This window comes from Abramis brama (assembly GCF_963993115.1).
Source record: "Abramis brama genome assembly, chromosome: 19".
Classification (NCBI taxonomy): domain Eukaryota; kingdom Metazoa; phylum Chordata; class Actinopteri; order Cypriniformes; family Leuciscidae; genus Abramis; species Abramis brama.
In genome coordinates this window covers 34,965,333-34,987,776 of record NC_139981.1, presented here as the reverse complement: position 1 = coordinate 34,987,776, position 22,444 = coordinate 34,965,333, and the positions used below count along the sequence as shown (strand labels likewise).

General features: G+C 44.2%; 1 protein-coding gene across 2 annotated transcripts; it reads right to left on the bottom strand.

The window, feature by feature from the left end:
* Nucleotides 1–238: 238 nt before the first annotated feature.
* pnpt1 (polyribonucleotide nucleotidyltransferase 1) lies at nucleotides 239–20,100 on the bottom strand. 2 transcript variants are annotated; one of them, XM_084093912.1, is made up of 28 exons: nucleotides 19,903–20,099; nucleotides 18,716–18,776; nucleotides 13,819–13,893; nucleotides 13,505–13,610; nucleotides 13,317–13,366; nucleotides 12,016–12,079; nucleotides 11,896–11,943; nucleotides 11,709–11,822; nucleotides 11,442–11,628; nucleotides 10,604–10,655; nucleotides 10,061–10,118; nucleotides 9,880–9,976; nucleotides 9,698–9,800; nucleotides 8,091–8,161; nucleotides 7,354–7,390; nucleotides 7,214–7,280; nucleotides 7,037–7,126; nucleotides 6,871–6,924; nucleotides 5,904–6,013; nucleotides 5,759–5,830; nucleotides 4,301–4,364; nucleotides 4,140–4,223; nucleotides 3,973–4,056; nucleotides 1,927–2,033; nucleotides 1,779–1,834; nucleotides 1,629–1,707; nucleotides 991–1,038; nucleotides 239–581 (listed from the first exon to the last, which is right to left on the bottom strand). In XM_084093912.1, exons 1-28 carry the CDS (start codon nucleotides 20,007–20,009, stop codon nucleotides 432–434), a joined length of 2,295 nt encoding a protein of 764 aa, XP_083950038.1. In that variant the 5' UTR covers nucleotides 20,010–20,099; the 3' UTR covers nucleotides 239–431. The 2 variants fall into 2 exon arrangements, with proteins under 2 accessions (XP_083950038.1, XP_083950039.1); XM_084093913.1 differs by having other exon boundaries at nucleotides 377–581; nucleotides 1,779–1,831; nucleotides 19,903–20,100.
* Nucleotides 20,101–22,444: the final 2,344 nt, after the last annotated feature.

The following is a 22,444-nucleotide window of genomic DNA, read 5'->3' as shown; positions in this document are numbered from 1 at the left end:
TTCATCAAGTTTCTCCATAGACAAACGGATATTTAATGATAAGGTCTATAGACTGACCATGAGTTGATTGATAGATGATGCGCTTCTGAATAGCAGGTTGGCATGATCTGATTGGCTCAGAGGAAGGTGTGCGCTGATAATGCTGATAAATGAGGCAGATCTGAAGGCCAGTTGCTCTATTCGACAAACTGCATATGTACAGTATTCCACATTTGCAGACAATAACATCCCTACAGTGTGTGTGTGGGACTCGTTTATTTCTTTAGTACAAAATGTCGACCGTTTCTCATTAGAAACAGCTGCAGGACAGAGATCAACACGTTCACCTTCACGGCTCAGGGTTTTGCACACGTGTAATGCAGAAGCTGAAGCTGTGTTTGTGAAGATAATATATATAATAAGAGTGTTTATTATAAAATATGGAGTAATCTCTAGGGGTCAGCGCCAGGGTCGCCGGGCGCTCCTATAGAGATGCTGTGTCTCTCGCTCAGACTCTTCACGGCCGCTGACGCCGGAGACTGAAGAACCTTACGAGAGAGTCTCATTCTGCCGTCCGTCGGGTCCCGGCCGAAGTACTTCACCTAGAAGAGCCGAACACGTTAATCAAGAGACTCAGACGTTAATCAAGAGACTCAGACGTTAATCAAGAGACTCAGACGTTAATCAAGAGCCGAACACGTTAATCAAGAGACTCAGACGTTAATCAAGAGCCGAACACGTTAATCAAGAGCCGAACACGTTAATCAAGAGACTCAGACGTTAATCAAGAGCCGAACATGTTAATCAAGAGCCGAACACGTTAATCAAGAGACTCAGACGTTAATCAAGAGACTCAGACGTTAATCAAGAGACTCAGACGTTAATCAAGAGACTCAGACGTTAATCAAGAGACTCAGACGTTAATCAAGAGACTCAGACGTTAATCAAGAGACTCAGACGTTAATCAAGAGACTCAGACACGAGATTGTGGAGGATTGAGCTGTTCATCACCTGGATCTGCTGGCCGACCTCCAGTCCGAGCGCGCTGGGATGCTTGATCTGCAGAAACACACACACACATCAGGAAGAACAGCGTGTGTGTGTGTGTGAGTGTGTGTGTGAGTGAGTGAGTGAGTGTGTGTGTGTGACAGATAGGGCCGTGTGATGATATACATCCATCAGATGAACCGATACTGATTCTTAAATATCAAGAATCGATCTCTCAGTCCGAGCTGAAACTTCACCACACGTTCTCTGTATCTCCTGCCATCCCATAATCTCAGTAATCTTTGATACTTTTGAAATGAATCAAAGTCTCAGCTCTCAAATCCTGTCAGTTTCATCAGTAAATTCAGTCCATAAATGAGTGTGTTTGTGTGTGTGTTTAATGTGTGTGACAGAAAAACCGATCATCTCCTCCTCAACACTACTAGTTACAGCAGCAAATAAACATCAGTGAACATCAGAAGATACAGAACAACTTCCTGAAATCAATCGATCAGTGTTTCAACCGTCACTAAAACAGCTGGAGAACAATAACGCCACATTATCCTCAAGACTGTCAGTGTCTAAACTCTACATTAATAACTCTAGAGAGGAGCTTCTGATACAGACATGCTCTAGATTAGAACCGGAGTGAATGTTCTGACCCGTTTGTGGTCCAGCTGTGAGTTGTGCAGGAGGACAGCGCTCATGTTGGGGTACAGCTTCACCATCACACCGATGTCCCTGAAACACAGAGTCAGCTTCAGCCGTGATGAACCCTGTGAGGCTGAGCTGTGCGAGAGAGAGAGCTCTACCTGATCTCTGTGATGCTGGCGGTGTACACGGCTCCGAACTCCAGCTGCTGCTCCTGCTACACACACACACACACACACACACACACACACACAGGCGTCAGTCTCGCACAACACACACCAGAGAAGAGCCAGCTGCTCCTGCACGCACATCATCTTTACAGATGTCCCGGATGAACTCCTGGGCTTCGCTCATGGCACTGGGAGTGGGAGCGAACACACAGAACGACTCCTCGTCCACCTGACTGATCGTCACACCTGGCGGAGAAGGGCAGAGCTTCATCAGCGGATGCAGAGGTTACTGACAAGCACAGTCTGAGGAAAATCAGATGAAGAGAACTGGGGAATCTGTGCCAGTACACATCTTACTGAAGAGGATTACTTTTACACTACATTTGTCAGAATCGGATGAGTTTCAGCTATATAGGTTTACTTGTAGATTACTTTAGACTGAACCACATTACGTTTAGACTACATTCAATCAGATTACTTTTGGCCGAATCAGATTACTTTTAGATTACTTTTGACCCAACTCGTATAATCACATTGATTTGAAAAGGATAATCGTATCATTGCACCATTGTGATATAACAATACAGAGAGAAAGAAAATATCAATATTTATATAATCCCTTTATAAAATGTGGATTTGTGGGTCTATACGCTAGAAATGTAAAATCCCTGCATTGCATGTAAATATGAAATGGTAATTTGTGCAGTTTAATGTGTTTGAAAAACAAAAGTCTTCCAAAGATATAATACATGGTTAAATGACTTACTAAGTGATTATTCAAATAATAATAATCATATTAATAAATAATAATAATTAAATGCTTAACATATAATTTAAAATGTGTTTGTCAGGATAGAAAAGATTTACAATTTACTTCCATTGTGTGAATAATGTAATCATGTAAAATCTGATCACGAGTGTTTGAAAGGTCTTGAATCTGATGATGTAATCATGTAAAATCTGATCACGAGTGTTTGAAAGGTCTTGAATCTGATGATGTAATCATGTAAAATCTGATCACGAGTGTTTGAAAGGTCTTGAATCTGATGATGTAATAATGTAATCATGTAAAATCTGATCACGAGTGTTTGAAAGGTCTTGAATCTGATGATGTAATAATGTAATCATGTAAAATCTGATCACGAGTGTCTGAAAGGTCTTGAATCTGATGATGTAATAATGTAATCATGTAAAATCTGATCACGAGTGTTTGAAAGGTCTTGAATCTGATGATGTAATAATGTAATCATGTAAAATCTGATCACGAGTGTTTGAAAGGTCTTGAATCTGATGATGTAATCATGTAAAATCTGATCACGAGTGTCTGAAAGGTCTTGAATCTGATGATGTAATCATGTAATCATGTAAAATCTGATCACGAGTGTCTGAAAGGTCTTGAATCTGATGATGTAATAATGTAATCATGTAAAATCTGATCACGAGTGTCTGAAAGGTCTTGAATCTGATGATGTAATCATGTAATCATGTAAAATCTGATCACGAGTGTCTGAAAGGTCTTGAATCTGATGATGTAATAATGTAATCATGTAAAATCTGATCATGAGTGTCTGAAAGGTCTTTAATCTGATGGTGTAATAATGTAATCATGTAAAATCTGATCACGAGTGTCTGAAAGGTCTTGAATCTGATGGTGTAATAATGTAATCATGTAAAATCTGATCATGAGTGTCTGAAAGGTCTTGAATCTGATGATGTAATCATGTAAAATCTGATCACGAGTGTCTGAAAGGTCTTGAATCTGATGATGTAATCATGTAAAATCTGATCACGAGTGTCTGAAAGGTCTTGAATCTGATGATGTAATAATGTAATCATGTAAAATCTGATCATGAGTGTCTGAAAGGTCTTGAATCTGATGATGTAATCATGTAAAATCTGATCACGAGTGTCTGAAAGGTCTTGAATCTGATGATGTAATAATGTAATCATGTAAAATCTGATCATGAGTGTCTGAAAGGTCTTGAATCTGATGATGTAATCATGTAAAATCTGATCACGAGTGTCTGAAAGGTCTTGAATCTGACGATGTAATAATGTAATCATGTAAAATCTGATCACGAGTGTTTGAAAGGTCTTGAATCTGATGATGTAATCATGTAAAATCTGATCATGAGTGTTTGAAAGGTCTTGAATCTGATGATGTGCTGCAGATCCTCATCTTCACCTGTCTGAGCCTGCAGTCTGCGCAGATTAAACCCTCCTGGACCGACGAACCGAGCTCGTCTGGATAAAGGCACGCTGATGTTCTCTGAGGGAGAGAGTTCACAGCAGGGTCAGAGAAACAGCAGGAATACGAGGAACGGAATGCGAGGAATGGGTCACGGATCATACCCACGACCGGCCCGTTGTCCTTCCGGGAGCTCCGGGGTTTGGAAATGCTCTTATTCATGATGCCTAGAATCTCTCTTTTGGCCACTGGAAGACAAAGCAGAAAACGGCACGTCAAACACCCACTGCTGTGCGTCCCATGATGCTCGTGGAGTGAGGCGTACCTGTGGCCTGCTGTATGGCCTCCATCACGATCTTCAGAGGAAGTCCTGGGATTTTAACATCAGCCTGCGGGAAACACAGATGAGCGATCACATGATGAGGCGTTTTACTGGAACAGTCTATCTGAAGATCTAAGAAGTTCATTTCAAATTTCTCACAAATTCATATTACAGAAGCAAATCTTTACTTGATTTAGGATTCCTGTCTGATCGTATCATATCTGAAGTTAGGAAATCTTAAACTACTCCATCGAGTTTGTTAATCTACTCGTATATGTCACACTGTAGAGTCCCGATTTTAGGTAATACACTTAACTGAATCGGATTACTTTTAGATTACATCTGTCCAAGTCGCATTACTCTGTCAAATCGGAATACTTTTAGATGACTTTTGTCTGAATCTGATTACTTTTAGATTACATTTGGCAGAATTGGATTACTTCTGTCTAAATCGGATTACTTTGAGATTACATTCATCTGAGTCGAATTACTTTGAGATTACATCCATCCGAATTGTATTACTTTGCCGAATCAGATCACTTTTAGATTACGTTCATCCGAATTGGATTACTTCCGACTGAATAGGATTACCTTTAGACTTAGACTTACCTTAGACTTAGACCTAACTGGATTACTTGTACTTGTACTTCAGTCCAAATTGGATTACTTCAAGATTACTTTCTACTGAATCAGATCAATTTGACATTACATTCATCTGAGTCGGATTACTTTCAATTGAATCAGATTACCTTTAGATTACTTTAGACCTAACTGGATTACTTTTAAATTACTTTCAACTGAATTGGATCAATTTTAGATTACATTCAGCTGAGTTGGATTACTTTGCCGAATCAGATTACTTTTAGATTACTTTCTACCAAATCAGATTACTTTTAGATCACATCTGGCAGAATCTGATTACTTCTGTCTGAATTGGATCACTTTAGTATTTTTCGGATTATGCAGATTAAATCCGTTAACCAAGCAACCAACGATGCAGCAGCTGCCGTGAAGTAAACAGAGATAAACAAAATCTGTGTGCTTTTAGTTTCAGTGCTGCAGAAAAAGATGTTTTGATAAGCTTGGTAGAAAAGACGAAGTTTATCACTATATTTTATGAGCGTCTGTAATTATTTATCAGTGTTTTGAGGTCAAAGAGCAGCACATCACTTGAGTCTATAAAAGTCTTTCCACCACTAAACATAACTGTAATTCTTCATCTTGCATTATTAATAAATGTAACGCCATTCTCGGACATGGCTACTGTAAAGTGATTTTTACCGTTGCCTTCTACATAAGTTTCAAGTGAGGACCTAAGTGAGTTAGGATGCTTCTGTAATACCCTTTTCCCAAGACAATGCACTTAATAAATGTTATTCTGTAACAGCTTTTGTCCTGAGTGAGCTCCTCACTGAAAGAGATACGACAGGTTTCTAAAGTCAGGGTGTTTCTGTAGGTCACCTGTAGAGCCGTGATGCCCTTGCTGCTCCCTGCCATCTTGAAGTCCATGTCTCCGTTGTAATCTTCTATTCCCTTGATTGATAAACACAGCAGGATGAAGACAGGCTCTGAGACGCTCTGAGAACAGAAGCTGAAGAACACCTACCAGAATATCCGTCAGGAGCCTGTAGTCCTGGATCTCTGACGGCTTCTCAGCGCTGGCTCTGGAGATCAGGCCGATGGCCACGCCGGCCACAGCCGAGGACACGGGCACACCTGAACACACACCAAACACACACCTGAACACACACCGAACACACCCTGAACACACACCTGAACACACACCTGAACACACACCTGAACACACACCTGAACACACACCTGAACACACACCTGAACACACCCTGAACACACCCTGAACACACACCGAACACACCCTGAACACACACCGAACACACCCTGAACACACCCTGAACACACACCGAACACACACACACCGAACACACACACCGAACACACACACCGAACACACACACCGAACACACACACCGAACACACACACCGAACACACACACCGAACACACACACCGAACACACACACACTCAGTGCTGGCTCTGGAGATCAGGCCGATGGCCACGCCGGCCACAGCTGAGGACACAGGCACACCTGAACACACACACACACCAAACACACACCTGAACACACACACACACACCTGAACACACACACACACACACCTGAACACACACCTGAACACACACACACACCTGAACACACACACCTGAACACACACACCTGAACACACACACCTGAACACACACACTTGAACTCACACACTTGAACTCACACACTTGAACTCACACACACACCTGAACACACACACCTGAACACACACACCTGAACACACACACCTGAACACACACACCTGAACACACACACCTGACCTGATGAGCCCATCAAATCAGCAAAACAATCCATTTCCCAAACACGCTCTAAACGCTCGACCAATCACACAACACACTGCTCCAGGCAACCAATCAGAGCGCACTGTGCTTTTCAGAAGGAGGGGCTTCACAGAGACTGGAATCAACAGGTTTAAACATTACACTGCTCTGCTGTCATGTGATCATACCTGCATCCATGAGCGCTAGACTCCCGCCACACACCGACGCCATCGAGGAGGATCCTGAGACACACACAACACACACTCAGGACAGGCTCATACAGACGGCTGAGAGGAGTGTGTGTGTGTGTGTGTGTGTGTGTGTGTGTGTGTGTGTGTGTGTGTGTTAACCCACCGTTGGACTCCAGCACCTCAGACGTCACGCGGATGGTGAAGGGAAAGTCTGCAGGAATGACGGGTCTCAAAGCTTTCTCTGCCAGCGCTCCTGATGTCACACACACACACACACACACACACAGTGATGAGATCCAGAGGAGAACCAGCGGAGGTTCACACACTGAAACACACTCACCGTGGCCGAGCTCGCGCCGGTTGGTTCCGCCCATCCTCCCGATCTCGTTGGTGGCGTACGGGGGAAACTGAAAGAGAGCGCTCAGTGAATGAGGAGTCGCACAAGCGGAGCTAAACCTGTCGGCTAGAGCGCTCACTCACTTCATAGTGCAGCATGAAGTTCTTGTCTCTGACTCCACTGGAAGAGAACACACATCAGCTGTGCTTCAACACTTCAGAAAGGCTGTTAGCGAGAACACTAACACACACACACACACACACACACACACACACACACACACCTGAACACAGTATTAGACCAGCCATTGCCCCGATGGAGCCGTTACTGTACGCTGAGTCCAGGAGCACAGGTGTGATCATTCTCATGTGAGAGACGCCATTTATCTTTTATAAACACAATTTATACACTGAAAATTTTGTATTATAAATCTAAAAAGTTCCATAACTATATATTTTTATATAAACAAATCATATTTTTTTACATTCATAGTAATGTACTGTTAAAAACATTATTTAATCACATTTTTATTTATATTGATCAAAATCATTCATTTTATTTATCTAATAGATTAATAACTAGTATTTTTGAAATACCTTATTTATTTAATCAAATATATTTATTTATTTATTTATTTATTTATTTTAATATTCTTTATTTATCTATTTCATTAAAGTCCCCCTGTAGTCAATCACTGTATCCCTTAAAACTCAGCAAAATTACATATTTTAAAGTTTTTTCCTTGAAAATGTCTTCATGCCTTAAAATATCTTGAAAGTAACTCGACACCCTTGCCTCATTTAGTATATGCGGTTCATAAACAGTGTGTGTGTGTGTGTGTGTAACACCTTTAAATCATGTGTTTGCGTGTGTTACTGACCTGAGCGCTGTGGTGATCACGTCTGTCTTCAGACTGGACTCCAGAGAGTCAAAGGTCACCGAGCACAGCACCTGCACACACATTCACTGACTGTGACCATGTGATCTAGCGTGTGATCTAATGTGTGATCTAGCGTCTGTTCTAGCGTGTGATCTAGCATCTGATCTAGCGTGTGATCTAGCGTTCAATCTAGCGTCTGTTCTAGCGTGTGATCTAGCGTGTGATCTAGCGTCTGATCTAGCGTGTGATCTAGCGTTCAATCTAGCGTCTGTTCTAGCGTGTGATCTAGCGTGTGATCTAGCGTGTGATCTAGCGTCTGTTCTAGCGTCTGTTCTAGCGTGTGATCTAGCGTGTGATCTAGCGTTCAATCTAGCGTCTGTTCTAGCGTGTGATCTAGCATCTGATCTAGCGTGTGATCTAGCGTTCAATCTAGCGTCTGTTCTAGCGTGTGATCTAGCGTCTGATCTAACGTCTGATCTAGTGTGTGATGTACCGTCTGATCTAGCGTGCGATCTAGCGTCTGATCTAGCGTGCGATCTAGCGTCTGATCTAGTGTGCGATCTAGCGTCTGATCTAGCGTCTGATCTAGTGTGCGATCTAGCGTCTGATCTAGCGTGCGATCTAGCGTCTGATCTAGTGTGCGATCTAGCGTCTGATCTAGTGTGCGATCTAGCATCTGATCTAGTGTGTGATGTACCGTCTGATCTAGCGTGCAATCTAGCGTCTGATCTAGCGTGCGATCTAGCGTCTGATCTAGTGTGATCTAGCGTGCGATCTAGCGTCTGATCTAGCGTGCGATCTAGCGTCTGATCTAGCGTGCGATCTAGCGTCTGATCTAGCGTGCGATCTAGCGTCTGATCTAGCGTGCGATCTAGCGTCTGATCTAGCGTGCGATCTAGCGTCTGATCTAGCGTGCGATCTAGCGTCTGATCTAGCGTCTGATCTAGCGTGCGATCTAGCGTCTGATCTAGTGTGCGATCTAGCATCTGATCTAGTGTGTGATGTACCGTCTGATCTAGCGTGCAATCTAGCGTCTGATCTAGTGTGCGATCTAGCGTCTGATCTAGTGTGCGATCTAGCGTCTGATCTAGTGTGCGATCTAGCGTCTGATCTAGCGTGCGATCTAGCGTCTGATCTAGCGTGCGATCTAGCGTCTGATCTAGCGTGCGATCTAGCGTCTGATCTAGCGTCTGATCTAGTGTGTGATGTACCGTCTGATCTAGCGTGCGGTCTAGCGTGTGATCTTGCGTGTACCGTGTGATCTAGCGTGTGATCTGGCGTGTGATGTAACGTGATCTAGTGTCTGATCCAGCATGTGCTTTAGTGTGTGGTGTACTGTGTGATCTAGTGTCTGCTGTACCATGTGATCTGGCGTGTAGCTTGTTATCTAGCGTGTGATCTGGCGTGTACCGTGTGATCTAGCATGTGATCTGGCGTGTGATCTGGCGTGTAGCCTGTTATCTAGGCTGTGGTCTGGCGTGTACCGTGTGATCTAGCGTGTGATCTGGCGTGTAGCGTGTGATCTGGCGTGTAGCGTGTGATCTGGCGTGTAGCCTGGTGTGCAACGTGTTATCTAGCGTGTGATCTAGCATGTATCGTGTGCTGACCTGTGTCTGACCCCTCTGGAAGAGAGCCGAGCCGTGGAGTGGCTTAAACACGTCCACCTCGCAGGAGATGTTGCGTAGAGACGTGAGATCTCTTCCGTCACACCTGTCACATGACGCAAGAGTACCTGTCACATGACTCACCAACATCAGTGCTTACATTAAGAGCTTGAGTATGACGTTACCGTCTGTATTCATGAAGAACCAGATTCCTGAAGATCTCTCTGGAGACGCTGTTGAAGGCCTCCACCACCTCGAACGCCTCCGCCTGCGGAAACTTCTCTACACACATCAGACAGCATCAGCGTTACACAGCGCAAACACACCAGTCAGAACCGCTGAAGAACGAGCGTATCCGTCACACACCTCGGATCTGCTCCTCGGCCTCCAGACGGATCTTATTAATCGCTTCATCTCTGGATATCTGAGGAAACACGCACACTTAAAGGATTAGTTCACTTCAGAATTAAAATTTCCTTATAATTTACTCTCCCCCACGTCATGCAAGATGTTCATGTCTTTCTTTCTTCAGTGGGAAATAAATTGAGGTTTTTGAGGAAAACATTCCAGGATGTTTCTCCATATAGTGACTTCATGGGCTCCAACGGGCTGAAGGTCCAGATGTGAGTTTCTGTGATGTTTATTTTTGTTATGAAATGTCCGCTGGTTTGTCTAGATGAGACTCTTATTCCTCGGCTGGATCGTGTCGAGACTTTGAAGCTGCACTGAAACTCACATCTGGACCTTCAACCCGTTGGACCCCATTGAAGTCACTATTTCTTTTCGACTGAAGAAAGAAAGACATCTTGGATGACGTGGGGGAGAGTAAATTATCAGGAAATTTAAATTCTGAAGTGAACTACTTCTTTAATACCACGAGAGATCAGACAGTGTGGCGCTGACACTCACCTTGTCATGTGTGAAGTCTGTAAATACAGCGTAGATCTTAGCAGACGTCAACCTGAGGAGAAAGCAGCCAATCAAACGCTGACATGTGTCATGAGGAAAATCACTCTAGAGAGGGGCAATCTGACAAACATATGCACTATATTACACATTTATTAGGGATGTACGATGTATCGGCCACCATATCGTATCGGCCAATATATGTTCATTTTTAATGTTATCGATATCGGCATGATAAGAAAATTTGGTTGATATATTAAAAGCTGATAAATAATGTATTATTTCCTCCAGCTGACACACTTCAGATGCGCACTGTTCAACATGATGGTTTGAATTGCTTAAAATATGACTGGAATCACTTCAAAAAAGAAAAATATAGTAAATGTGCAGCACAAGTCTGTAATATCGGCTACATAAAATTATCATGAAAACATTATAATTGTGCGTTTGGGACATGGATTTTAATGGAGAAACTTTTGTTTTTGTAATCAGGCTTTCATAAATTACATAATTTGGATTTAGATTTATCAGCCAATATATCAGTTATCGGCTCTCAAATATAAAGAATTATCGGTTATCAGTATCGGCCAAAAAGTTCATATTGGTGCATCCCTTATATTTATTATATTTTTAAACGAACTGTTGTTTAATATTTAATGTGTGTTAGAATAAACCATGAAAACAAGTGTTTATGGCAGCAATTGAAACAAATTTGAATTGAATTGTGAAGTGTGTGTGAATGCCCAGCACTAACAGACACAGCACAGGTTTATGGGTCGGTGTCATGAAGTCCAGCTCATATTTCACCCCCAAAATAAATCATCAAATGATTGAGTCTCACAGTCGAGTGAAATCCACCATCTCGGCGGAGGCAGTGAAGAGTTTCGCCGGAGAGCGCTTGGTCACTTTCATCTCGCGGCTCATCTGCTGGATGGCCTGAATGATCAGCTGTGTGTGTTTGACCCCCAGCTTCACCGCGTGACTGAAGTCCTGCTGTAGGACGTTCTCTGCCGCAGCCTCGATCATCACTACACACACACACACACACACACATCAGAACGTGAGCAGAGCATCATGGGTAACGCTGAGCTCTGAGAATCTCACAGACCCACTTGGCTGGCCGGCGCTCCTGCGATCACGAGGTTCAGCGAGCTTCTGTTCATCTCCGAGCGCGAGGGGTTCACGAGGAACTCTCCGTCCACCAGCCCAACGCGCACCGCACCTGAAACCAGCCACAGCGTTCACACACACACACACAGCATCCACACACACACCTGTACGAGTGCTGGACTCACCGATGGGGCCGTTCCAGGGAATATCAGACAGAGCCAGAGCCGCAGACGCTAAGAGACAAACACCATCAGACACCGACACACACACAGTAACAGACGAGTCACAGTCAGAGATATTCATACCTCCATTAATGGCCAGAACATCCGGGTCGTTGACTCCATCAGCGGCAAGTATGTTACACAGCACCTTCAGCACACACACACACACACACACACACACACACACACAGTGAGTACAGATACAGAAGTGACTGGGATCTGAGGTTTCGTGATGCGATCACATTCAGAGGTGGTCAGAAACACAGGAACACAGCATGTGTGATATAAACACTGCTGAAGAAAGGTTGTGTCCAAAATCACACACTATGTACTCAAGCGTCTAGTGTATGAATTTCAGATGGTTATTTTGCAATAATCTGAAAGTCCCGTCCCCTTAATCTACGCAATTAAACAGCGACTTTTGAGAGCATGAAGTGTCCAACATTCGATTGATTATAGGTGACATATTATGCCCCTTTTCACAAGATGTAATATAAATCTCTGGTGTCTCCAGAATGTGTCTGTGAAATTTCAGCTCAAAAAACCCAGATCATTTATTATTGCTTGTCAAATTTGCCCCTTTTTGGGTGTGAGCAAAAACGCGCCGTTTGTGTGTGTCCCTTTAAATGTAAATGAGCTTTAGCTCCGCCTCCATTCAGAAGAGGGCGGAGTCTTTACACAAGCTTCAGAAACTCCAGCAATAACAAAACAGGCCAATCTCCCTCATCCAGAATCCCAGAATCACCAGCAGCGAGTGCAGCCTTACGGAGAGACTCAGGAAGAGCTTCTGAATGTTAGTGGAGACATTTCTGTAGTTGTTGTGGAGTTACACTGATCATCTCATCATCATGTTGAACTTCTCCACAAGTGTCCACAGTTCTGAGGTCTTTATAAGACAGCGGTGACATGTTCTGGTCAATAGTGTTCAGTGCTCGTCTGAGCTCAACCACAGAACAGCTTCAGGCTTTGCTGGATCTTTATCATTGCGTTAGAACTGGTCTCTGTTGTCGCGTGTGAAACCAAATGTCGGCTGGTGTGTGTAAACGTGCAGATTAAGGGCCGGTAATATTATAATAAGATCCTCTTCATACGTCAGAAGGAGAACAAAATCTGATTGGCTTATTTTTAGACATGCTCGCAGAGAAAGGCTCACCAGAACACAGTTACTGGGTTTCACTTTTCATGTTTTATGGGTTGGTAGAAGCACCGGGACCCGATTATAGCACTTAAACACGGGAAAACCCGCTTACGTGCATCATCTGGGAATCTGAGGAACATGTCATGTGGAACAGCACTAAACCTCACAGAACATCTTGAGCATCTGTGTCTCTGTGTTTCTGACTCAGTGACTACAGCTCCTGCATGAGATCTGATGAGAGTCACACCTGTGTGTCATAGAAGTATCCGGCGGGAAACAGCGGCCTGATGGAGCGATCTGCACACACAGCACACACACAGGCAATGCATTACTGACTCGTGTGTGTGTGTGTGTGACTGTGACTGTGACTGTGTCTGTGTGTGTGTGTGTGTGTGTGTGTGTGTGTGTGTGTGTGTCTGTCTGTCTGTGTCTGACCGATCAGCCGGCTGGTCAGGATCTCAGAGTCGGTGCTGCCCAGTTCTCTTCTCAGGTGGTTTGTGGGGATTCGTCCTGCGGCCGCTGCTTTCTGTCTGTAATCCACCTGACGATCTCACAGAAAACACTCATGTGATTCACAGAGGCCGAAAACACACTGCAGAGTTTCAGGAGTGACAACAGCATTTAAATACAGCACTGAATTCTGTTCTGTGTGTACGTAACAAGACTCACATCTAGAATCACGTGTGTGTGTGTGTGTGTGTGTGTGTGTGTGTGTGTTGTAAACATGCTAAAGCTGAAGTGTATCTCACCACGAGAGGCATGAAGAAAGCGGTGGCCGGTTTGCTCTTGCTGACTGCTGTCACCATCACTGATGTCTCGCCCAACTGCAATCAGAGACAGCGATCAGCGCAGAACTCACTCACCCTGACCACTGCAGACTACCTCACTCACTCACACACACTGACCACAACTCGCTCACTCACACTGACCACAACTCACTCACTCGCTCACACACACTGACCACAACTCGCTCACACACACTGACCACAACTCGCTCACTCACCCTGACCTCACTCGCTCACTCACTCACTCACACACACTGACCACAACTCGCTCACACACACTGACCACAACTCGCTCACTCACCCTGACCTCACTCGCTCACTCACTCACTCTGACCACTGCAGACTCACTCACACACACTGACCACAACTCGCTCACTCACACTGACCACAACTCACTCACTCACTCACACTGACCACAACTCACTCACTCACTCACACACACTGACCACAACTCACTCACTCACTCACACACACTGACCACAACTCGCTCACTCACAATGACCACAACTCGCTCACTCACCCTGACCTCACTCACTCACTCACTCACTCTGACAACTGCAGACTCACTCACTCACTCACACACACTGACCACAACTCGCTCACACACACTGACCACAACTCGCTCACTCACCCTGACCTCACTCGCTCACTCACTCACTCTGACCACTGCAGACTCACTCACACACACTGACCACAACTCGCTCACTCACACTGACCACAACTCACTCACTCACTCACACTGACCACAACTCACTCACTCACTCACTCACACACACTGACCACAACTCACTCACTCACTCACACACACTGACCACAACTCGCTCACTCACAATGACCACAACTCGCTCACTCACCCTGACCTCACTCACTCACTCACTCACTCTGACAACTGCAGACTCACTCACTCACTGCAGACTCTCACTGACCACAACTCACTCACTCACTCACACTGACCACAACTCACTCACTCACTCACTCACACACACTGACCACAACTCACTCACTCACTCACACACACTGACCACAACTCGCTCACTCACAATGACCACAACTCGCTCACTCACCCTGACCTCACTCACTCACTCACTCACTCTGACAACTGCAGACTCACTCACTCACTGCAGACTCTCACTGCAGACTCTCACTGCAGACTCTCACTGCAGACTCTCACTGCAGACTCTCACTGCAGACTCTCACTGCAGACTCTCACTGCAGACTCTCACTGCAGACTCTCACTGCAGACTCACTCACTGCAGACTCACACACACTGACCACAACTCGCTCACTCACACTGACCACAACTCACTCACTCACTCACACACACTGACCACAACTCACTCACTCACTCACACACACTGACCACAACTCGCTCACTCACCCTGACCTCACTCACTCACTCACTCACTCACTCTGACCACTGCAGACTCACTCACTCACTGCAGACTCGCTCACTCACACACACTGACCACAACTCACTCACTCACTCACACACACTGACCACAACTCACTCACTCACTCACACACACACTGACCACAACTCACTCACTCACTCACACACACACTGACCACAACTCGCTCACTCACAATGACCACAACTCGCTCACTCGCTCACTCACCCTGACCTCACTCACTCACTCTGACCTCTGCAGACTCACTCACTCACTGCAGACTCACTCGCTCACCCTGACCACTGCAGACTCACTCGCTCACTCACCCTGACCACTGCAGACTCACTCACTCTGACCACTGCAGACTCACTCACTCTGACCACTGCAGACTCACTCACTCGCTCACTCACCCTGACCACTGCAGACTCACTCACTCACTGCAGACTCACTCGCTCACCCTGACCACTGCAGACTCACTCGCTCACTCACCCTGACCACTGCAGACTCACTCACTCTGACCACTGCAGACTCACTCACTCGCTCACTCACCCTGACCACTGCAGACTCACTCACTCACTCACCCCGACCACTGCAGACTCACTCACTCACTCACTCACTCACTCACTCACCCTGACCACTGCAGACTCACTCACTCACTCACCCTGACCACTGCAGTCTCACTCACTCACTCACCCTGACCACTGCAGTCTCACTCACTCACCCTGAGCACTGCAGACTCACTCAATCACTGCAGACTCACTCACTCACTCACTCTGACCACTGCAGACTCACTCACTCACTGCAGACTCACTCACTCACACACACTGACCACAACTCACTCACTCACACACACTGACCACAACTCACTCACTCACAATGACCACAACTCGCTCACTCGCTCTGACCTCACTCACTCACTCACTCACTCTGACCACTGCAGACTCACTCACTCACTGCAGACTCACTCACTCACACACACTGACCACAACTCACTCACTCACTCACTCACACACACTGACCACAACTCACTCACTCACTCACACACACTGACCACAACTCGCTCACTCACTCACACACACACAGACCACAACTCGCTCACTCGCTCACTCACAATGACCACAACTCGCTCACTCACAATGACCACAACTCGCTCACTCGCTCACTCACAATGACCACAACTCGCTCACTCACCCTGACCTCACTCACTCACTGCAGACTCACTCACTCACTGCAGACTCACTCACTCACTGCAGACTCACTCACTCGCTCACTCACTCAGACCACTGCAGACTCACTCACTCACTCTGACCACTGCAGACTCACTCACTCACACACACTGACCACAACTCACTCACTTACTCACACACACACACACTGACCATAACTCACTCACTCGCTCACTCACAATGACCACAACTCGCTCACTCGCTCACTCACCCTGACCTCACTCACTCACTCACTCTGACCACTGCAGACTCACTCACTCACACACACTGACCACAACTCACTCACTCACTCACTCACACACACACACACACTGACCATAACTCACTCACTCGCTCACTCACAATGACCACAACTCGCTCACTCACCCTGACCTCACTCACTCACTCACTCTGACCACTGCAGACTCACTCACTCACTGCAGACTCACTCACTCACACACACTGACCACAACTCACTCACTCACTCACTCACACACACACACACACACACTGACCGTAACTCACTCACTCGCTCACTCACAATGACCACAACTCGCTCACTCACCCTGACCTCACTCACTCTGACCACTGCAGACTCACTCACTCACTGCAGACTCACTCACTCACACACACTGACCACAACTCACTCACTCACTCACTCACACACACTGACCACAACTCACTCACTCACTCACACACACTGACCACAACTCGCTCACTCACTCACACACACACACACACACACACAGACCACAACTCACTCACTCACTCACACACACACACTGACCACAACTCGCTCACTCACTCACACACTCACACACACACACACACACACACAGACCACAACTCGCTCACTCGCTCACTCACAATGACCACAACTCGCTCACTCACAATGACCACAACTGGCTCACTCACCCTGACCTCACTCACTCACTCACTCACACACACTGACCACAACTCGCTCACTCACTCACACACACACACACAGACCACAACTCGCTCACTCGCTCACTCACAATGACCACAACTCGCTCACTCACTCACACACACACACACACAGACCACAACTCGCTCACTCGCTCACTCACAATGACCACAACTCGCTCACTCACAATGACCACAACTCGCTCACTCACAATGACCACAACTCGCTCACTCACAATGACCACAACTCGCTCACTCACAATGACCACAACTCGCTCACTCACAATGACCACAACTCGCTCACTCACCCTGACCTCACTCACTCACTGCAGACTCACTCACTCACTGCAGACTCACTCACTCACTCACTGCAGACTCACTCACTCACTGCAGACTCACTCGCTCACCCTGACCACTGCAGACTCACTCGCTCGCTCACTCACCCTGACCACTGCAGACTCACTCACTCGCTCACTCACCCTGACCACTGCAGACTCACTCACTCGCTCACTCACCCTGACCACTGCAGACTCACTCACTCACTCACCCTGACCACTGCAGACTCACTCACTCACTCACTCACTCACTCACCCTGACCACTGCAGACTCACTCACTCACTCACTCACTCACTCACCCTGACCACTGCAGACTCACTCACTCACTCACTCACTCACTCACTCACTCACCCTGACCACTGCAGACTCACTCACTCACTCACCCTGACCACTGCAGACTCACTCACTCACCCTGAGCACTGCAGACTCACTCAATCACTGCAGACTCACTCACTCACTCACTCTGACCACTGCAGACTCACTCACTCACTCTGACCACTCCACTCACTCACTCACTCTGACCACTGCAGACTCACTCACTCGCTCACTCACTCTGACCACTGCAGACTCACTCACTCGCTCACTCACTCTGACCACTGCAGACTCACTCACTCACCCTGACCACTGCAGACTCACTCACTCACCCTGACCACTGCAGACTCACTCACTCACCCTGAGCACTGCAGACTCACTCAATCACTGCAGACTCACTCACTCACTCACTCGCTCTGACCACTGCAGACTCACTCACTCACTCACTCACTCACTCACTCACTCGCTCTGACCACTGCAGACTCACTCTCACTCACTCACTCACTCACTCACTCACTCACTCTGACCACTGCAGACTCACTCACTCACTCACTCCTCACTGCAGACTCACTGCAGACTCACTGCAGACTCACTGCAGACTCACTGCAGACTCACTCACTCACTCTGACCACTGCAGACTCACTCACTCACTCCTCACTCGCTCACTCACTGCAGACTCACTGCAGACTCACTCACTCTGACCACTGCACAGCCGTCAGCAAAGCGTGCAAGCTTCCCCGTTGAGATCTCCAGCCTCCTGTACACAGAACAACAATTATTAATAAAATCAGTTTTCTAAGTTGTGCATGAAACAAAGATTCCTGGAGTATCCGTTACAAAAAAAATAATAATAATTTTTTTTAGCTTTTCTATTTCAATATGTAATGTTTGAATCAATGCTGTTTTTTGTGAAATGTTTTTACTAGCAATTTCTGTTTCTACACCAAAAGTTTTCAGTTAACACACTCTGATTATGATGCAGTGATGGTAATACCATAGTACTGCTGGATTAACACTTTACCAGAGGTACTTAAATGATACTGTAAGGTTCTTCAGAGAAAGCCACTGTATTATCATCACAGCATTAATATGTTATTTCGCATGGTAATGCTGTTGCATGAATTGGTATAAAGCGACTCTCATCCTTAATGTCACAGGGGTTTTCACACTGGGGTCCGGAGGAAGTTTAGAGAAATGTAGTGTAACAAATTTAAACATACATAAAAAAAGAATAGACTTAAATAAATAATTTGAATTAAATAATTGTATTAAAATAATTGAAATTTGATTTAAATAAATAATAACTTAATACATTTGATGAAAATAAATATATTAAAATAAATAAATAAAAAGGATTGAAATAAATCCTTAAAATTGGTTTATATTAAAAACAAATAACCATATAATCAAAACATTTGATCAAAACAAATAAATAAAAATTATTAAAATAAATAAAAAGTAATAAAAAAATTAATTTGATAAAAATAAATTAATAAACAAAACTTGATTAAAATAAATTAAAAATAAGAAAGGCGGTCTAAAAATATATAATTAAAAATGAAGAATAAACTATGTAACTAAATAAGAAAACAGAATAAAATATATAATATTAATTTAAATAAATAATAAATTAATACATTTGATTAATATAATTTGATTTAAATGAATTAATTCATAAAATACATCTTTAGTAGCCTACTAAAATGAGTAGAAAAACAATGTATGTAATATAATAGAAAATAAATATTTTAGACATTTATAATAGACATTTTTCACAGTATTAAATATTCTTATACATGAAAATGTATAGCTGTCTTTTAAATATTGGAGTGGTAAAAATGATTGGTCAGTTATACATGTTGAGGAGTCCTGAATACTCTCACCTGTCCCCCAAACTCACAGCTACAGTCCGCTCATGAAAGCCTCTGACAGCAGCGAGCCGAACCCAGCCGAGCCGAGCCTTCATCACACTCCTCATCATCACACTCATCTAATGACACACACAACACACAGCGAGCTTCATTACACACACGCATGCAGCGGACACTGGGCCGCCATGACATCTACAGGAATGAACTCTCGCGAGAAGACATTACAGCGCTGCGATTCAAAATAAAAGTCACATATAAAAAATATACCATTTACGTTAGACTAACAAGAAAACATTACAGTAATAACATCGACAAGGACCTGCATTAGATCAGTCACTAAAGATGGAAATATTAAAACCCAAATACGATCTATCCCTCCCGTGTTTCACTGAATGGACATTTACAAATCAAGTCTCTCAGGTTTTTTATGCTGCATGATGGTATTATTATAAGAAGATAAATCAGAGCTTTTAAATCTTTCAGATCACAAAGACCCGCAAATTAGGGATGGGGAAATGAAGCCTCATGAATCACCCTGACTGTTCCGGGGAAAGATTCAAAGCTTCGAGAGTGTGGAGAACAGCGCCATCTGGTGCTCATTTAAAATAAAGCAGCCAGAAGCCTGTGTTAGAAGCTCTGGCAGATGAAGCAACCACAACACACTCCATAGTTTCAATGTTATGTGTACAAATAAAAGCCTTACATGTTTGTGTTTGATTTGTTCATGAAATAAATTAATTTTCTCTCCTCACAAACCCATCAACCAGACTGAGCCAACAATGACTCGTTAAATAAGATCTGGGGTTCGAGCCTTCTGACACCAAAAGCGAAACGCTCACGTGATTTGACAGAAAGTGAGGCTTCGTTTGTCATCAATCACGTGACTCTAGTAAACCAATACACACCCCGATACGGGGCTTCACTAGAAATCGTGTCGTATGTGCGATACGCACATCGAAGCTTCAGTGTCGTACGTAACATCACTACCGCAAATATGATCGTATTCACCGTCCTATTTCCTCTAATCTCTTCAGGGACCCCTAGCACTCCTGAGGGCCCCAGACCCCAGTGGGAAACCCCAGGTCTGAGGCCTATGAGCTCTTCTTCAGTTCTGTTGGACTCGCTCAGTTGTGAAATAGTGATGCTGCGAGTGTTTCCAACAGACGAATGTTAATGAAGCTTTTCAGCGCAGGACGTGGTTTATCTTCTCTTATAACATGTGATCAACATCAGCTGTTCCCTTGCCTATCACATCTCAGTCTCCGTCTCCATGCACGAACATGGGCACAGCTGCTGGGGAAACAATCTATATGGTATAAAGCATTATGAAAATAATCATGACTAAGATGTGCTGGTCAAAGTGGCAGTGTTCACAGTGAGTACAGTGAATGTCTGCTGGAGGAATATTACGCAGACAGTCTACTAATACTCTGACGAGAGTTAGTTTACATGTAGCTGTAAAGTTACTTGTACTCAACGGAATGTTCAAAAGGGACCATCAATATAAAGTGTTACCTAATCGTTTATATTTGATTTGTGTTTCAGGGGAGTTTGTGAAGAGAGAGAAACATGATATGTTGTGAAAACCTGGACAAGAGTTTCAGTTCCACCTTCCACACCAGACTCTGTAAAATGTGTTCTTTTCATAATTGTGAATATATTATGCAGATAGCCTACTATTTATTTACATTAACACTTGACTATTGAATTAATAAATAATGTTTAAAAATTTCATGTTAAATGCACTTGAGTTAAAAATAAAAAACCAATGAGACCCGAGCACGTCAGAGTCCGCCAGAGTGGGCGTGGCTTACAGCTATAAAAGCCCCATTTAACCACAAAATCAGATTAAATCGCCTGAAGCAAAAGACACCAGACAGATTGCAATAGTGCGGCAGGCTTGCCAATACTCCTTCCCTACTCTCAGGGAACCGAGGTTACGTTAGTAACCGAGTAAGTTCCTTTTCGAGAACGGTCGTATTCACTTCGTATTCATAATTCACCAATAGCAATTGACTACATCCTGCACCGGAGCCTAGGGAGCCCATTTATCAGTTACATTCATAAGTTAGTCATTTATCAGTGTTACATTCATAAGTTACTCATTAATCAGTGTTACATTCATAAGTTACTCATTTATCAGTGTTACATTCATAAGTTACTCATTTATCAGTTACATTCATAAGTTACTCATTTATCAGTGTTACATTCATAAGTTACTCATTAATCAGTGTTACATTCATAAGTTACTCATTTATCAGTGTTACATTCATAAGTTACTCATTTATCAGTGTTACATTCATAAGTTATTCATTTATCAGTGTTACATTCATAAGTTACTCATTTATCAGTTACATTCATAAGTTACTCATTTATCAGTGTTACATTCATAAGTTACTCATCAGTGTTACATTCATAAGTTACTCATCAGTGTTACATTCATAAGTTACTCATTTATCAGTGTTACATTCATAAGTTATTCATTTATCAGTGTTACATTCATAAGTTACTCATTTATCAGTGTTACATTCATAAGTTACTCATTTTTCAGTGT

What these genes read in the sequence shown, in the direction of transcription:
- pnpt1 (XM_084093912.1), bottom strand. Translation starts at nt 20,009, where the DNA reads ATGAGTGTGATGATGAGGAGTGTGATGAAGGCTCGGCTCGGCTGGGTT. An exon ending in TCCCTGGAACGGCCCCATCG is followed by an intron (nt 11,823 to 11,895) that starts GTGAGTCCAGCA and finishes GGCTGGTTTCAG; the next exon opens with GTGCGGTGCGCGTTGGGCTG. An exon ending in GGCCATACAGCAGGCCACAG is followed by an intron (nt 4,224 to 4,300) that starts GTACGCCTCACT and finishes TTTGTCTTCCAG; the next exon opens with TGGCCAAAAGAGAGATTCTA.